General features: G+C 41.8%; 1 protein-coding gene across 1 annotated transcript in view; it reads left to right on the top strand.

Moving 5' to 3' along the window:
- Positions 1-15,858, top strand: part of LOC110089036 (zinc finger protein 318) — a 28,699-nt gene that overhangs the window by 3,817 nt on the left and 9,024 nt on the right. The window contains exons 2-6 of the mRNA XM_072992186.2: positions 1,200-1,555; positions 9,274-9,889; positions 10,883-12,289; positions 13,633-13,732; positions 14,011-14,294. Of these exons, the coding sequence (XP_072848287.2) occupies positions 1,200-1,555; positions 9,274-9,889; positions 10,883-12,289; positions 13,633-13,732; positions 14,011-14,294 (2,763 nt within the window). The remainder of the gene's footprint in view (positions 1-1,199; positions 1,556-9,273; positions 9,890-10,882; positions 12,290-13,632; positions 13,733-14,010; positions 14,295-15,858) is intronic.

Consider the following 15,858-nt stretch of genomic DNA (forward strand, 5'->3'; position numbering starts at 1 on the left):
TCTAAGTAAATGGCAAGAGACAAAGATGCTGTTTTACCCCCCAGAAAAACTGAATTTGATTTTTTCCCCCAGTACCTTATAGAATCTGATTTTGCTTGTTCTTTATAATGTGAAATTTGTTTTGGTTAACACAGTTTATACAGAGAACGAGATATGCACACATTTTGCAAATCAATAGACCATATATGTGTCTGCTTGAAATTCATTCACTATTATAAATGGATTTGAATACACTGTACAATAGTAATAATAACATTGCAGATGTGTATCAATAAAAGCCAAGATTTAAAGACTGTGACACCAAGACACCTGAAACTTGATATGCATACTGAGGGGTACTGACTTAACTGTTATTTGGCATTTATAAAATTAGATGTAATTGCATATTTGAAGCCTACTGAACCATTCTCAGTCATTTAGGCTATCTTAACAAGCAAATGTGTTTGCAGTTAGTACAGTGTGAAAGCAGTATGATCAGGTTCTCGATCATTATTCTGGAATGAGCAGATCCTTCCCATATAGAATTATAGACATCCACTGTGCTCATCTGTGTTTCTGGGGTTGCCATCTGCTGCAGCTTCATTGAGGATGACTGTAAGTTGACAATGTGTGAGTTTGCTTGAAGTCATTGGTGACTCAGATTTGGTATTTTCTGTGGGCAAGCTTGTGCATGTGTATATGCAGGCATTTGTATCAGTAGACTGTTGGGAAAAGGAGAGAGTTCTACTTCCTTGAGATAATTGGCTAACTGAAATGCTCAGGTTTGAAGTTCAGGTGTACTAATCCATTATGGAAGTAAGTCATTTTATTAGCTTTTTGATTCCTGCAAGTAGCTATTTTCTGTGGTAGAGAATTTTGTATTGTGGAAAATCTATCTTGCATCACTGACTGCAAAATTAAATTGGATACCTATAATTGATTAAAGGGCACTGTTTTAAATCTATTTAACATATGTACACATTTGTTCCCAGATGTGTTTTGTGGAGAGGACAGAAGGAGACACATGGTATTCATTTCAGGTTGGCAGTGACATGCAGCAAAATCAGTTGATATTAAAGTGGCACTGGCTTAGTTCTTAAGTGTCATTATATACAGTACTTCATTTCAGATATATTTAACTATGAAGTAGGAATTCTGATGACTGGTCTTAACTAACAAAATAGCTAGTATGATGGTATTGCATTTTTCTCTAATTCCAGAGGCGATCCCCGGGACGGCGTTCTCGATCCCCAGGACGGCGTTCTCGATCCCCGAGACGGCGCTCTCGGTCCCCGGGGCGGCGCTCTCGGTCCCCGGGGCGGCGCTCTCGGTCCCCGGGGCGGCGCTCTCGGTCCCCGGGGCGGCGCTCTCGGTCCCCAGGACGGCGCTCTCGGTCCCCAGGACGGTGCTCTCGGTCCCCTGAACGGCGCTCTCCAAGTCGGAATTCTGAATCTTCAGTGGAACAGAGTTTGCGGATAACTGTTGGAAATGACCGATATGGCTTTGACACACCTGAGAGAAAGAGATTATCTGATAGACTAGGCTCCCCGGTTGATAGTCTGAGTGATGTAGACAGGTATGATTTTCTGAAAATCAGTGTACTACTTGGTTATTGATGAGACATAAGATAATTTTAATGTGATTGTGTACAAAATGCATTGTATGAGTCCTAAAAATCCTACATATAGGATACAGTTTGTAACTCTTTTGTGTTTAGGTTTCTGTTTATTTTCCTAGATAATCGTGAAATGCAGAGAAAACGTTTTAATGTGATATTTGTACAGTGATGTGTTATTGAAAAGTGTAGTAATAACAAATGCAGGAATCATAGTAATAATACAGTATTATAATGATTTTGTTTAATTCATATGTATATATGGCATATATGTGCTGCACAAGTGCAGTAGCATAAATCACAGCTGTGCATTAATATTAGTTAACAGATTATTACTTGTATCACTTGATGTGCATCCATTCACATGACTGGTATGTGATGAGGGATTTAAGCAGTAACTTGTTAATTAGTGGTAATTTACCATTACGGATCATGCCATTGCACTTACTGTGGCCCAACTGAGTGATAGAATTCTGGCTGGTATCTATAAGTTAAGTGCAAGAATACACAAATTAGTACGTATTAGTACAGTGGTGCCCCGCATAGCGACTATAATCCGTGCAGCAAAAATCGTCGCTATATGGATTCGTTGCTATGTGAAAAAAAGCCCATAGGAATGCATTAAAACCTGTGTAATGGGCAAAAAAATACCTTTATGCGAAAATCCTCCATACGGCCGCCATTTTCTCTGCCCGGTAAGTGAGGAATGGGCGTGAAAACACAGTGGGCGGCCATTTTTTTACCCTGCGGCCATTTTGGAACCGCTGATCAGCTGTTGGGAAAACATCGTTATGCGAAAATCGGTAAGCGAAACAGCTTACCGATCATCGCAAAGCGATATTTTCCCATTAAAAACATCGTTATGTGATAGCAAAAATGATCGCAAAAAAATCATCACTATGCGGATTCGTTGTTAAGGGAGACACTTGTTAAGCGAGGCAACACTGTATATCCTCAGATACTTGACTAGGCTGAAAACAGGTAAAGGTTATTGCTAAATTTCTAGAACTGCAATGATAACAGCAGTGGGAAAATTAAAATTGATTGAGAAGATGTGTTGTTGATTGCTATCATTGCAGAAAAAATGGAAAAAGCATTGCAGGAGAGTGAACTATTGTTTGATTAAAGTACAGTGGTGCCTCGCTTAACGGGCGCCCCGTTTAACAACAAATCCGCATAGTGAAGAAGATTTTGCGATCGCTTTTGCGATCGCATTGCGATGTTCCCTATGGGGAAAAATCGCTTTGCGATTTTCCCCCATAGGCCCCATTTTCCCCCAGCTGACCAGTGGGGGCTTGGCCAGGAGGGCGGGGGAAGGCTCCTCCTCCCTCCTCCTGAGCGCCCGCCGGCTTTTTCGGTCGGCGGTTGGCCAGGAGAAGCCGGAGTGCGATTGGGAGGAGGGCAGAGGAGCCTTCCCCCGCCCTCCTGGCCGAGCGCCGGCCGAAAAAGCTGGGGTGCGCTCAGGAGGAGGGCGGAGGAGCCTTCCCCCGCCCTCCTGGCCAAGCACCCGGCTGGTCAGCCAGCCCAAAAAGCCGGTGTGCGCTCGGGAGGAGGGCGGGGGTACCTTCCCCGCCCTCCTGCCCCAGTGCCGGCCCCATTTTCGGCCAGCTGATCAGCAGTTCCAAAATGGCCGCCACAACCATTTTCGCGTGATTTCCTCACTTACCGAGGGTGTGAAAATGGCAGCACTATGGAGGATCTTTGCATAATGGTGAGTTTGGGCCCCATAGGGGTTTTTCCACCCGCGTTGCGATGTTTCCGGATAGCGACGATTAATCCGGAACGGATTAATGTCGCTATGACGGGCACCACTGTAGTCAAAAAGCAATGAGAAGTAAAATTGGTGGGTGTTAAATCATGCACTGTTGAGGTTCATAGGAAGATTAAGCTTATGCTTCCCACATATATTTAGGGCATTCAGTGTGAATTGTCACCTCTTTGTATACATCTGTACATGATTAGGTTCCACCTGAGAAAGTTGACTTCTTCTCTTTTGTACTGAACAGATCATATCAGTACAGTCTGCTTTGCATATGTAAAGATGAAATCAACTACCTTATGGACATACTTTCCTTTATGTACTGGGAATTGCTCTTGCTCTGATTCCTGTTACAGCACCCATGTCTCACCCTGAATCTCCTCCAGAGGGTCATCTAGCTCACTGGTTCTTAACCTTTGTTACTCAGATGTTTTTGGACTGCAACTCCCAGAAGCCTTCACCATCAGCTCTGCTGGCTGGGGTTTCTGGGAGTTGCAGTTCAAAAACACCTGAGTAACAAAGGTTAAGAACCACTGAAGCTTTTTGGAACTGATCTGGAGGATATCTGGGTGGGGTGGGGTGAAGGAGGAAGCACATTTATTACTTGCTCTGTTGATTGAACCTGTTCTGTTTGCTGGGGGAATGAACTGATACCGCCCTATGTGCATAAGCCCTGGATCATACTAAGAGTTTTGAAAATTACATTTTAAATTACTGTGCCCAGGATTCCTCAGTAAGCATGACAACAGGAATTTTATGAGGTTTAGTCAGAAATGGACCTTTATAAAGTGCCTACAATAAATTACTGCTTTCCTCTTCATAGTATATATTCAGTGAAGGCCTATAAAATGGGAAACTAGATTGTCAAGAATACTCTTGTACTATTTGTTTGTTTGTTTGTTTGTTTTATTGATTTATACCCCGCCCATCTGGCCTAAAAGACCACTCTAGGCGGCTAGAGTACTAGCCTCAGTAATAGGATTTAAAGGATGCCGTTTAAGATGTGTCTATATTTGATGATTGCATAGATAATTTTGCATTATCATTTGTGAATAAGATCAGGTACAAGATTGACAAGAAATGGGGAAGTTCTATTTTGGTCCTGTCCCCCCCCCCCCCCCATTCTTTTGTTCCTGAAGATGTGGAAGACCAAGTAAAGATTGATATTATAATTTATTTAGCTCAGATGTGCTGTTTTTGTAATCCATTTTTAGGGACTGTGTTTCATCTGTAGATTGTCAACAGTGGTAGCAAGTTCTGTGTTTAGAATTTGTGCTCTGCTGAATATTTCTCCTGTGAAGAATTTTTTATTTAGTTTAATAGAAAGTAAATTCTTTAGGAAAAGAAAAGTCAGAAGAAGGTGAAATTTTGGAAAAATTCTCATGGATGAAATTCAACATTCTTGTTCTCGCTTTACTTACTACCAGTAAAGTAAGGTCAAGAGGTGGTTTAGGAATGTATGCATGTACAGTGGTGCCCCGCATAGCGACGATAATCCATTCCGAAAAATTGTCGCTATACGGATTCGTCGCTATGCGGAACAAAAGAGCCCATAGCAATGCATTAAAACACGTTTAATGCGTTCCTATGAGCAAAAAACTCACCGTTATGCGAAAATCCTCCATATGGCCACCATTTTCACTGCCCGTTAAGCGAGGAAAGGGCGCAAAAATACTGCGGGCAGCCATTTTTTAACCCGGCAGCCATTTTGGAACCACCGATCAGCTGTTAGAAAAAACATCGCTATGCGAAAATCGGTAAGCGAAACAGCTTACCGATCATCGCAAAGCGATGTTTTACCATTTAAAACATCGCTATGCGATCAAAAAAAAGCCATCGCTATGTGGATTCGTCGTTAAACGGGGCGCCCGTTATGCGGGGCACCACTGTACCTTGTTCTTCACTGTACAGTCCCCTCTATAATTACTGGTGGCCTTAAATTTAGGGATGTGCTATTTAGATTGTTGCTGTTTTGATTTGTTTTGGACTCCAGCATCTAGAGTTATCCAGGCAGAATCATGGGAACTCCAGCCCACAGACCCATATTTATAGGCTTACTTATTTTTTGCTCACCTGGGCTGAGGGACAAATGTTTCCTAAAAGTCGTAGTCTCACTGCCTTTCAGCCTCTGTAGAGAGTGCCATCTCAAGAACTAGGACCTCTAGGAAGCTTTGTCTCAGTTTATTTTTTTCATGCATTACCAAAAGGAAGCAAGACCTGAGACAGCCATGCAGCCTTGGAGATAGCTCCTGGTCCAGGTGAGCAAAATGTAGGTGGGTATATGTGTGAGTGTGTGGGCTGGAACTCCCAGGATTCTGCCTAGGGAATTCTGGGAGCTGGAGTCCAAAAGAAAACAAACAGCACATTCCCAATGAAATTGCCCAGTTTCACTGCCCACATATAATATCCAGAGTCTCAGAAGGCTGTTTGTTCTTAGCTGTATTTAGAATAGGACTATACATAAAGACCAAAAGGATATTTTTTAGTAAAAACAGTAATATGAATAACATGAATAGCTGGTACAATTGAAAATGTTTTCTTTGAAATCATGGAGTCTCTGTTGCTTCTGATTCTACAGAGACAGTTGCTTTGTGGTCTGTAGTCAGATCCTGTATAATCAGGAGCAGCATCACCCACACTGTTGGATCTGTTTCACTGTTGAAAGTGAAAATGCTTTGTTCTTGGGGAAAGTGGCTTTTTAGATTTGAAACTGTTTCAGTTTTGTTGTTCTCATTTGAAGGTATAAAATGAGAAGTGAGAGTGTGTTTGTTAGACAGCTGTACCAGACTAATAAAAAGGAACACACGTAGGGCATGTAGCAAAATACTGCTTCCTAAGGTACAGACAAACCGGGTGTGCCTCTCAAAAGGTTTCATTCCATTTCCCTTTCTCAAATTGATTTCCTTCCCTCCCCCAACCACCAGTTACCATGGATGCTCAGTAAGCATGTTGCAGAGAAGTTTATTTAATTAATTTATTCATAATATTTTTACATGGGCTTTTCCATTAAAAAGGACCTAAGGTGGTTTACAAAATTAAAATACAGTATTTAAAGCTAACGACAGTGAGTATACAAATACCCTGTTTCCCCCAAAATAAGACCTAACCTGAAAATAAGCCCTAGTATTATTTTTCAGGATGCTTGTAATATAAGCCAAACCCCAAAATAAGCCCCAGTTAAATGCAGCAACCAGAAGACTGCATTGCTGTATTTGAATAAATGTAAATTGTTGTGCATGAAAAAAAACATCCCCAGAAAATAAGCCCTAATGCATTTTTTTGGAGCAAAAATTAATATAAGACCCTGTCTTATTTTCGGAGAAACACGGTATTAAAAAGGATCAAACAAATGCTATACTAAAAGCAACACACAGAACACACTCAAAGCCGTAAGGTACAACATTTTAAAAACTGCACTTAGGCAGCCGGTCAGTAAGGAAAGGCTTGCCTGGAGACAAAGGTCTTCACTTCCTTGCAGAAGGACAGCAGAGATGGGTCCAGCTTGGTCTCATGTGGGAGGAAGTTCCAACGTCTGGCAGCAGGAACAGAGAAGACCCTCTATTGTGTCCCCACCAAATGCGCTTATGAAGGTGGAGGGACCAAGGGAAAAGCCTCTCCTGAAGATCTTAACACCTGAACAGGCTCATAAGGAGAGCCTTAGATAATTGAGATAACTTGGACCCTTGAGATAACTTGGACCCCAGCCATTTAAGGCCTTATAGTTTAAAACCCACACTTTGAATTATGCTCAGAAATGGATCAGCAGTCAGTGGAGCTGGTGAACCGAGTTCCATTGAGCAATCTGGCTGCTGTGTTTTGGGCCTACTGAAGTTTCCTGACATGTTCTAGAGGCAGCAGCCTCATGTAGAATGTGTTGCTGTAATCTATTCGGGATGTAGCCAAGGAATGAGTCACTGTGGCCAGATTTGACCTCTCTAGGAATGGGCAAATCTGGCACACTAGTTTTAACTGGTGAACACCACCAAAATCTGGGCATCCAGGCTCAGAAATGAATTCAGAAGCAGCCCCAAGCCGGGTACCTGTATTTTCAGAGGTAATGTAAACCCCTTCGGCACAGGCTGCATCCCTGTTCCTTCATCTGCCTTTCCACTGACCTCTGTCTCGGCTAATTTAAGTTTCAGTTTATTCACTTTCATCCAGTCCATTACTGACAATAGACAGTTTCCCCCTCAATATATGTATATATTTGGCCCCTGAATGTTTTTGTGTTTTGTGTATGTCTGTAAACTGTGGAGTTTTCCATATCTGCTGATTCCTCATCCTTGTGTAGACATAAGGATCATGCTTTGGGATTGCATGAGGAACTATATTAGAGTCCTATTCGGTCCTTATTGTAGCCATTTATCTCAGCAAAGGAGGAGAAAGTACCTGGCTCAAACTCTTGCTGCCTCTTGTATTGAAGAAAGAATATAGCAATGATTGAATGCGGATTGAGACAATTTGGTTTGCTGTTCGTGTGCTGTAGTATTCTCCATGCTGGTGCCCCCCAAATGCTTTGGACTGCACTCATGATTGGCTATGCTGATGATCGATCATGCTACATACAGCAAGTGGGAGTTAGTGTTCAAATCACCTGGAGGGCACGAGTTAGGGCATGGTGATAGAATCCTTCTATCCTTTGCCATACGTTACGATGCATAAGACTGATGACAGCATAGCAGTGGTGATCTCTCAGAAATAAAACATATCCAATTTCTCCCCTGAAGGTTCCAAGGCTCCCATGTAACTACAGTGGTGCCTCGCTTAGCGATCGCTCCGTTTTACGCCGAAATCGCTTAGCGACGCTGTTTTTGTGATCGCAAAAGTGATCGCTTTGCAATGTTTCCTATGGGGAAAATTCGGTTTGCGATGATCGCGGGGAAGCGATCATTGCAAAGCCCCCATTTTCGGCCAGCTGATTGGCGGTTCCAAAATGGCCGCCGGGGAAAAAATGGCCGCCCGCTGTTTTGCCTCGCTTTAGAGGCACCAAAAATGGCTGCCGCAATGGAGGATTTTCGCATAAGGTTAGTTTTTAAGCCCATAGGAACACATTAAACACGTTTTAATGCGTTTCTATGGGCTTTTTAAAATCACTTAGCGATGTTATCGCTTATCAGCAATTTTTGCTGCACGGATTAACATTGCTAAGCAAGGCACCACTGTACTTTTTAAGGGAGCCATTGGTGGATGTGAGTTTGGAGGAGGGAGTCTTACTGAAATTTGGGTAGTCACAGTTTTTGTGCTATTAACAGATATTCTCCATTCACACTACCTTTCTTTTCCTTAGCATACATTTCCTGTGCTTATAAACTCTTGTTGTTTCCTTGAGATCAGTTTTGTTTGAATAGGATGTGTATAGGATGATGCTGTTGTTGAAGATGCAAACTAGCACATCCATCCAAGCGGCAGCTGAGAATAAGAACTACAGTGGTGCCTCACATAGCGATCGCTCCATATAGCGATAAAATCGCTTTGTGATGGACTTTTTGCCATCGCAAGAGTGAACGCTTTGCGAAGGCCCCTATGGGGAAATTTCGCTTTACGATGATCACAGGGAAGTGATCATCGCAAAGCCCCTATTTTCGGCCAGCTGATCGCCGATTCCAAAATGGCCGCCGGGTAAACAAAATGGCTGCCCGCTGTTTTGCCTCGCTTTAGAGGCACCGAAAATGGCTGCCACAATGGAGGATTTTCGCATAAGGTTAGTTTTTAAGTCTATAGGAACACATTAAACACGTTTTAATGCATTTCTATGGGCTTTTTAAAATCGCTTAGCGATGAAATCACTTAGCAGTGATTTTTGCTGCACTGATTAACATCGCTAAGCGAGGCACCACTGTATTGATTAATCTTAGGCAGTTCACTATGTGCCAACTTTTTAAGGTTGCTGATGTAGTAACTCGTGTACCTTTCTCATCAGAGATGACTTGGCTGATGGTCCAATATTTAGCAGACGTCTTTCACGTTCCCGAAGCATTGAGCGATACCCTTCTTGTGAAGAGAATGCTTCTAGCCCTTACCATATGATAAGACATGATAAAGATTATCGCAGTAGGGATGTTTTTATCCACAAACCGGACTATGGCGTAAGCTATGACCATCTACAGGAACAGTCAAGAGAAACTGATAGGGATGGTGAACCAGTTAGAAAGTCCCTATACTCATCAGAGGATAGAGGGCGAGAACTGAAACGTGCTCGGTATGATAGAGATGAAAGATCAATTGACATGAGCACAGAGACTCAGGGTTTCTTGCCAGGAACGCGAAACTATCGTAAAAGAAGTCTCAGTAGAAGCCCAAGCCCGCCATATCTGGATGAGGAGTTCCGTGAACTTGAAAATGCTAGGAGAAAAAAAAAAGAGGAGGCACTCGGCAGAAATTTAAATCGGGAACTCTCTGGTAATGGCTACATGGTGCCTAGCTCAACTAGCACAATACAGTCTACTGAACCTCGGTACCTGTACAGACCTGATGAAGCACCAGCAATGCCAAAAAAATCTATCTTGAAGAAACGTGTGGATGATCCTTCTGTGCAGGTTTGAGGTGTATTCTTCCCCCTCTTGTGTAACTCTGTTACAGTTTAATATTTTTATTTAATTTTTATTCTCAACATTTAACTATATCTTTGTTAATCTCTGAATAAAGAACCCTAAAGCACACTATTTATGAAGCCCTCATTGTTGTGAAGATTATTTAGGATGAATGTATGTAATCAGCATCTTGTGTTCTGTTTAACTAAGAATAGAGACGTTTACTTGTCTTGAGGTTTTTTTAGTGTTTGGTATTAGTTGTTCTGAAGAAACATCTAGAGCAGTGGTGTCGAACTGTGGCCCCCCCAGATGTTCTTGGACTTCAACTCCCAGAAGCCTTCACCACCACCTCTGCTGGCCAGGATTTCTGGGAGTTGAAGGCCAAGAACATCTGGAGGGCCACAGTTCGACACCACTGATCTAGAGCCTAGTTATTAAAGGTTCTAAATCCAGTTATTAGTCCCAGTTGAAGTATACCGAATGAATAAAGATACTAACATGTACATATCTCCCATTGACTCTGTGGGTCTAATCTGGTTGGCAGTAATTTTTGAGTTTAACCCTAAAAGTTCAAATAGAGCTGCAATGTTTCTAATGGATACATGTATAATTCAGCTTCTGGAGAGGATTAAGGACAGATAATTTTCATCTATTGCCAAATCATCCAGGCTCACATTTTTTGCACAGTGGTAATTTTGTTGCTCACCAGTAAGTGGAACAAAAATATATATACTGTACCTGGGCTTTTCAGCAATGAGGGCTCTCTCTCTCTCTCTCTCTTTCTTTCTCTCTCTCTGTGTGTGTGTGTCCTTTCTTTCTAGACAATAATTTAGAGCTCCTGCCTCTCCTTCAGTCTTAACTTTTTACAGTTTCCTTCTAGTGTTTTTAAACAATTGAGTGTGACCATATGTGGGAATGTGTTTTCTCTCATATGAGTTAGAATTTTGATTTATGTTGTGATTAAATATATCAACAAATGACACTTCTTTTTTCTTGTAGCCTGATGTCTTCTCTAAAACATCTGTCAAAGAGCCTCCACTTCTTTCAGATCCTCCTCCTTCACCCCAGCATAGCACTCTTGCTCCTTTTGCATTGGAGGTGGAAAATTTCCTCAAACAGTTCAATAAAAATGCAGTTGCAGAACTAGCTGCCAATAAGGAGTCTAAAAGTGCTGGGCACGATTGGAGACCATATTCAGACCAAAACCAAAGTTCCTTTCCTTTTTCACAAAACTCTGGAAATTTTTTAACTCCGAAGGAGCATACTGAGTTGACATCAGAGCCTGTTGACTGGCAGAATGACTTCTTGCTTCCTCATGAAAGAGCTAGCCAGGACGGGAGTGGCTTTTCACGTATTCTGGGCATGATGGCTGATTCTACTCAAGAAAAGAGAAGGCGCAGCTTGCCAGATGACATAGAGGATGAAGAGAAATTCCTGTATGGTGATTATGAGGATGACTCCGATACTAACTCCCCCTGTGCCCCAAAGGTAGCACAGAATGCTGGAAAAGAACCTGTAAGACAGAAAGCAAATTCTCCCCCTCCCCCTCTTCCATCTGTAAAAGCAGACATTTCAGAAGAACCCAGGCCAGAATATGAGAAGATCCATGACTTGCTCAAAACAATTGGGCTTGACATTGGGGTTGCTGAAATTGGTAAGCTTGCTGCCCGTACACAGGAACGACTCCATGGGAAGAAACCTTCTCGTTCTCCGGATCACCATGTAGTGTCTTCTCATAAACCAGAATCCCAGGAGAGGCGACGCAGTCGAAGTAATACTCTTTCTCCAGAATCAAGTCGAAAGCACTCACTCTCCCCTCCTGGTTCCTTCCCACAATCTAAAGATATGTCTTCTCTTTCTAAATCTGATCACAAAACACACAAGACTCTAAGGCAGGACAATTCTTCCAGTACACCAGAGGGGACAGTTCCCCCGATACCTGTAATTCCATCGGCCCCCCCTTCTCTTTCTAATTTATCTCCTCCCACCTCTGTTTCCCAATACAATGTGTCACACTTTCCACCATTCACTGCAACACAGTTACCACAAAATTATCCCTCTCCCACAATGCCCCCTCCTGGCTATGATGCATATGGACACTATATGGCTTATGCAGCTTCTGGCTGGCCCATGTATGCTCAGCAGGCTGACCCAGCACTTTCAGACATACATGGGCTTGTCCCTCTGCCAGTGCCACCAAATCCAACACGACCAAACCTCCGGGTCATTGAGACAGTTTCCACAGGCAGAGGGGCTCCTGATATCAAGCGAGATGATTCGCTGCGTATGCAGCTCCCTAGTGCGACTCCTTATTTGAAAGTACTTCCTCAGTACCCTCAGCCTCCTTTTGAAAATTCCAAGGAAAGAGTATCTGATGAAAGAAACCGTGCTTCTCAAAAGCAAAAGGTGAGCATTTTTAAATCACTCGGGTAAATATTTTTTCATAATGCATAATTTGAAGGCATGAATATGCTGAATGTCTGTGTTTGTTTTTGAATCTTACACTTTTCCCATAAAATGTATCAGAACCTGTGCCAGCAGTATAGTTGTAGCTAGTGAGGAAGGGATAATTAGCTTTTCTCCTTGTATGTGAATACTTCTGAATGCCAATATATACTTTAAATGTATATATATTGTGTATTTGCTATTGTACATATTTCCTCAGTTATTTTCTGTGTAAAATACTACAAGGTGCAAAGTTGAACTCCTTATTTAGAATTAAACTAATTTAGGATTAAATGAGAATGTTGCAATTTTATAGCCATTCAAAACATTTTTAATTTCAGGGTATTTTATTCCATGTCTAGTATTTTACTGTAGAATTTTTAAAAGTAGGATGTTAATCTAGTATCTTACAAAATTAGACTATTATTCAGAGGTGCTCTGGTAAACAGATATTCTTTGATAGGTCTTAAAGAACTCTGTGCATCATTAGTATTTTAAAGTTTTTTAAATGTGTTTTCAGCAGCATTTTAGAAATAGTTGAAATAAATCTAACCTGTAACATACACTATAGTTTGGGATGAAAATAGTATGTTTGAGATGAAGCTCTGTTCTGTATTTCTTTTATACATTCTGTTGTGTTTTTGTGGATGTTACGTCTTATTTGGGAGCGAAGAGAAAGATAGTAAAGTCCAGAATTTACCAGTAAACAGCACAGTATCTTCAAATATAAATGCTTATGGATCATTTATGTTATACAGATGATGGACACAGGTTAACATAGTTACACCTTCTTAAGGATACTTAACTGTAGCCGTCATCAGTTGTTATCTAAGCAAATGGAGCACGCGTGTTTTGGGAAGAATGTTAATTCCACCACATCACTTTCAATAAATGAAGATGACAGCCATGAGAGTGGAGAGGTTGTTGTATGTGGGTAGCCTCTCCACATGAATCAAAATCTGTTGGGATTGTAGCCTGCCTATCTTTTCTTCTCTTCCTCTGACTTGAATGACACACATCAGAAAGTTTCTTAGTGGAGGATTGTATAAAGTTTGAGGACTTGGTTGTGGCACTTTAAATTAGATTGAAAAAGAAACACAGACACAGCATGTAGTAAATAAATTGCCTTCTGCTAAATTTGCATCACATATTAATTCAAATTGCTATCTTAAAATAATTATCAGAATGTCTTGGATTCAAGAAAATTTATTGTGAATCACCACAATGGTCCTGCAGAGCTGCTTTGGTTGTGGTCAGTCAAGGGGGCCATTTCAGTTCCTTTGTTTGTCTTGTAACCCTTCCAGGTAATGGAAGAAAGAGAGAAGTTGAAGGCTGAACAAGAAGCCAGACAGAAGAAACTGCACTATCTGAAGACTGAGTTAAACAGACTTTCAAAACAGCAAGGTATTATTTTCTCATTTTATGTTTGTGTTTTCCTCACATTCCTTTGAGTTATAATGCTTGAATATTCTACTGAAAAGAATGGAATTCTTTTTTCTTGTCACATGCATCCTATATCACTGTTGGCAAATCATTCTCAGTTTTGCGTTCAGTGACACAGATGCAGCTTCTGACTTTTGAGCCAAACAGTGGTATCTAATAATTTCAGTTATGTACAACAATTGTGTATGTGGTAACATGGTTTTCTTGTATTTCGTGCTCCATTACTTTGACTGGTGTAGGGGAAATGCTGCGGAAGAAACGTAGGGAGAAGGATGGGCACAAGGATCCCTTACTAGTGGAAGTGAATCGCCTACAAGAGAATATTATGAAAGAGATTACTCAATTGAAGATGAGTGTTGATGCTGCAGAGAAGAAACAATCTGAGCTTGACAAGGTAGCTCAGATTCTAGGGATTAATATTTTTGAGAAATCCCGGAAACCATCTTCAGAAAATAAAGACTCCTCAGAAAAAAATAAATCAGAAAATGCAAAAACTCAGGAGAGAACTTCCAGCTCAATCAAGGTAACATTCTAAGGGCTGATGCTAACACATGTATTCATCGAGGGGAGGAACTGTTGGGGGGACATTTATTGCCACCTGTTTTCTAGAGATAAAGTACAAGGTTTAGAAATCATCATGGTGCTTGACATCATTAACCCAGGTAGCTGTGGGATAACACCAGGATAACTTTGCCCTTAAAAAGAGTTTTCATTTTAAGTGCTGACAGGTCTGAGAACAAGCTTGATTACATTCTAGAACAATGGTCAGGGAACAGGGGTAAATTAGCCCAAATGGGGTAAAAATGAAAATCCTGTGGGTAATGACGACGGTCACAGCAGGCATTTTACCCCCAGGCATTTTATTTCTGACGATGCTGTGTGTAGGCAGGCGTTCCGTTGCGGGGAGAGCGAGCCGTGGCAAGGAACTGCACAGGATGCCTGCCTGTCCTCCTCACCTCCAAAGTGTGTGGGGGGAGGGCAGTGGACCAGGCCAGCTGGACTCTTTGCCCGGCAGAGCCCTGGCCAGGGCTCTCCTTCCTGCCTGCGCCCATCTGCCCGGTGCACTGGCGAGGAGGCCCCCTTCCCACCCCGCCTCACCTGAGCTCATGGCCAGTGGACCTGTCAGCTCTGCGGCGCTCACCTCCCCTCGCCAAGGATGCACTTCTCCAGCGGTGTGGCAGCTCCAGCCTAGCTGCCCGGATGATGACCACAGGTCCCGGGCGAGCGCAGAGGTGGGACGGGGGTCGGCCGCGGATGACGCAAAGGGGGGCGTGTGTAATATTAACGTTTATAAATTTGGGGGGTGGTAAAAAGGAAAAACGTTCCCTGACCCCTGTTCTAGAAAGAAGAAGAGTTTCAGTAGTTTCTCCAGGCTGCGATGGATACCTAGTTTGGTGTAGTGGACAGAGTGTCGGATTAGGACTCAGGAGGTCTGGCTTTGAATCTCCACTGAGTCATGGAAACTTGCTGGAGAACTGGTAAAACCAATCCTTAAATATCTCACCTTGAGAGCCCTATTCGGGTTGCTATAAGTCAGTTCTGACTTGACAGCACATTAAATAGTAACAGGCTATGATTATGAGACTGAATTTTGTGTCTTTTTAATTTCAGAATTAATGTATGTATGGTCCAGTTTTGGGCAATAATATAAACTGAGTAATAAACATTACTGAAAACTGGACAATTGTAATGTAACAGGATTGTTTTCCCTGTCAGACTTAGTAGATGCATAAAACAAAGAAGTTTGTGAGAGGTAGAAAATGATGTGTTTAAGTCCTACTATTTAGGTTTGTATACTTTCTTAAAGGAAACTTTTGGCATTCTTTGCCAAAAGTAGATGCCAGCATTACAGCCTTTAAATGCACCTCCAACGAAAGGGAGCATTTTATTTTTAAGTTTTTTATTTTAAAAAGGAAGGAAAGGAATTTTTGTGGCATTTTCTCATTTCACTTGAAGATGCTGATAATTATATTGGAATCAAACCAGCTGCCTGTGTTTCTTCTTATTGATTCTTCAAAATCTTGTTTTTTAAGACAAATCACTAATTTGTTAGTTTTAAGTGAGATGTACAGTAACATACTACATTT

Source organism: Pogona vitticeps, chromosome 1 (genome assembly GCF_051106095.1).
Source record: "Pogona vitticeps strain Pit_001003342236 chromosome 1, PviZW2.1, whole genome shotgun sequence".
In the NCBI taxonomy this organism is placed as follows: Eukaryota; Metazoa; Chordata; class Lepidosauria; order Squamata; family Agamidae; genus Pogona; species Pogona vitticeps.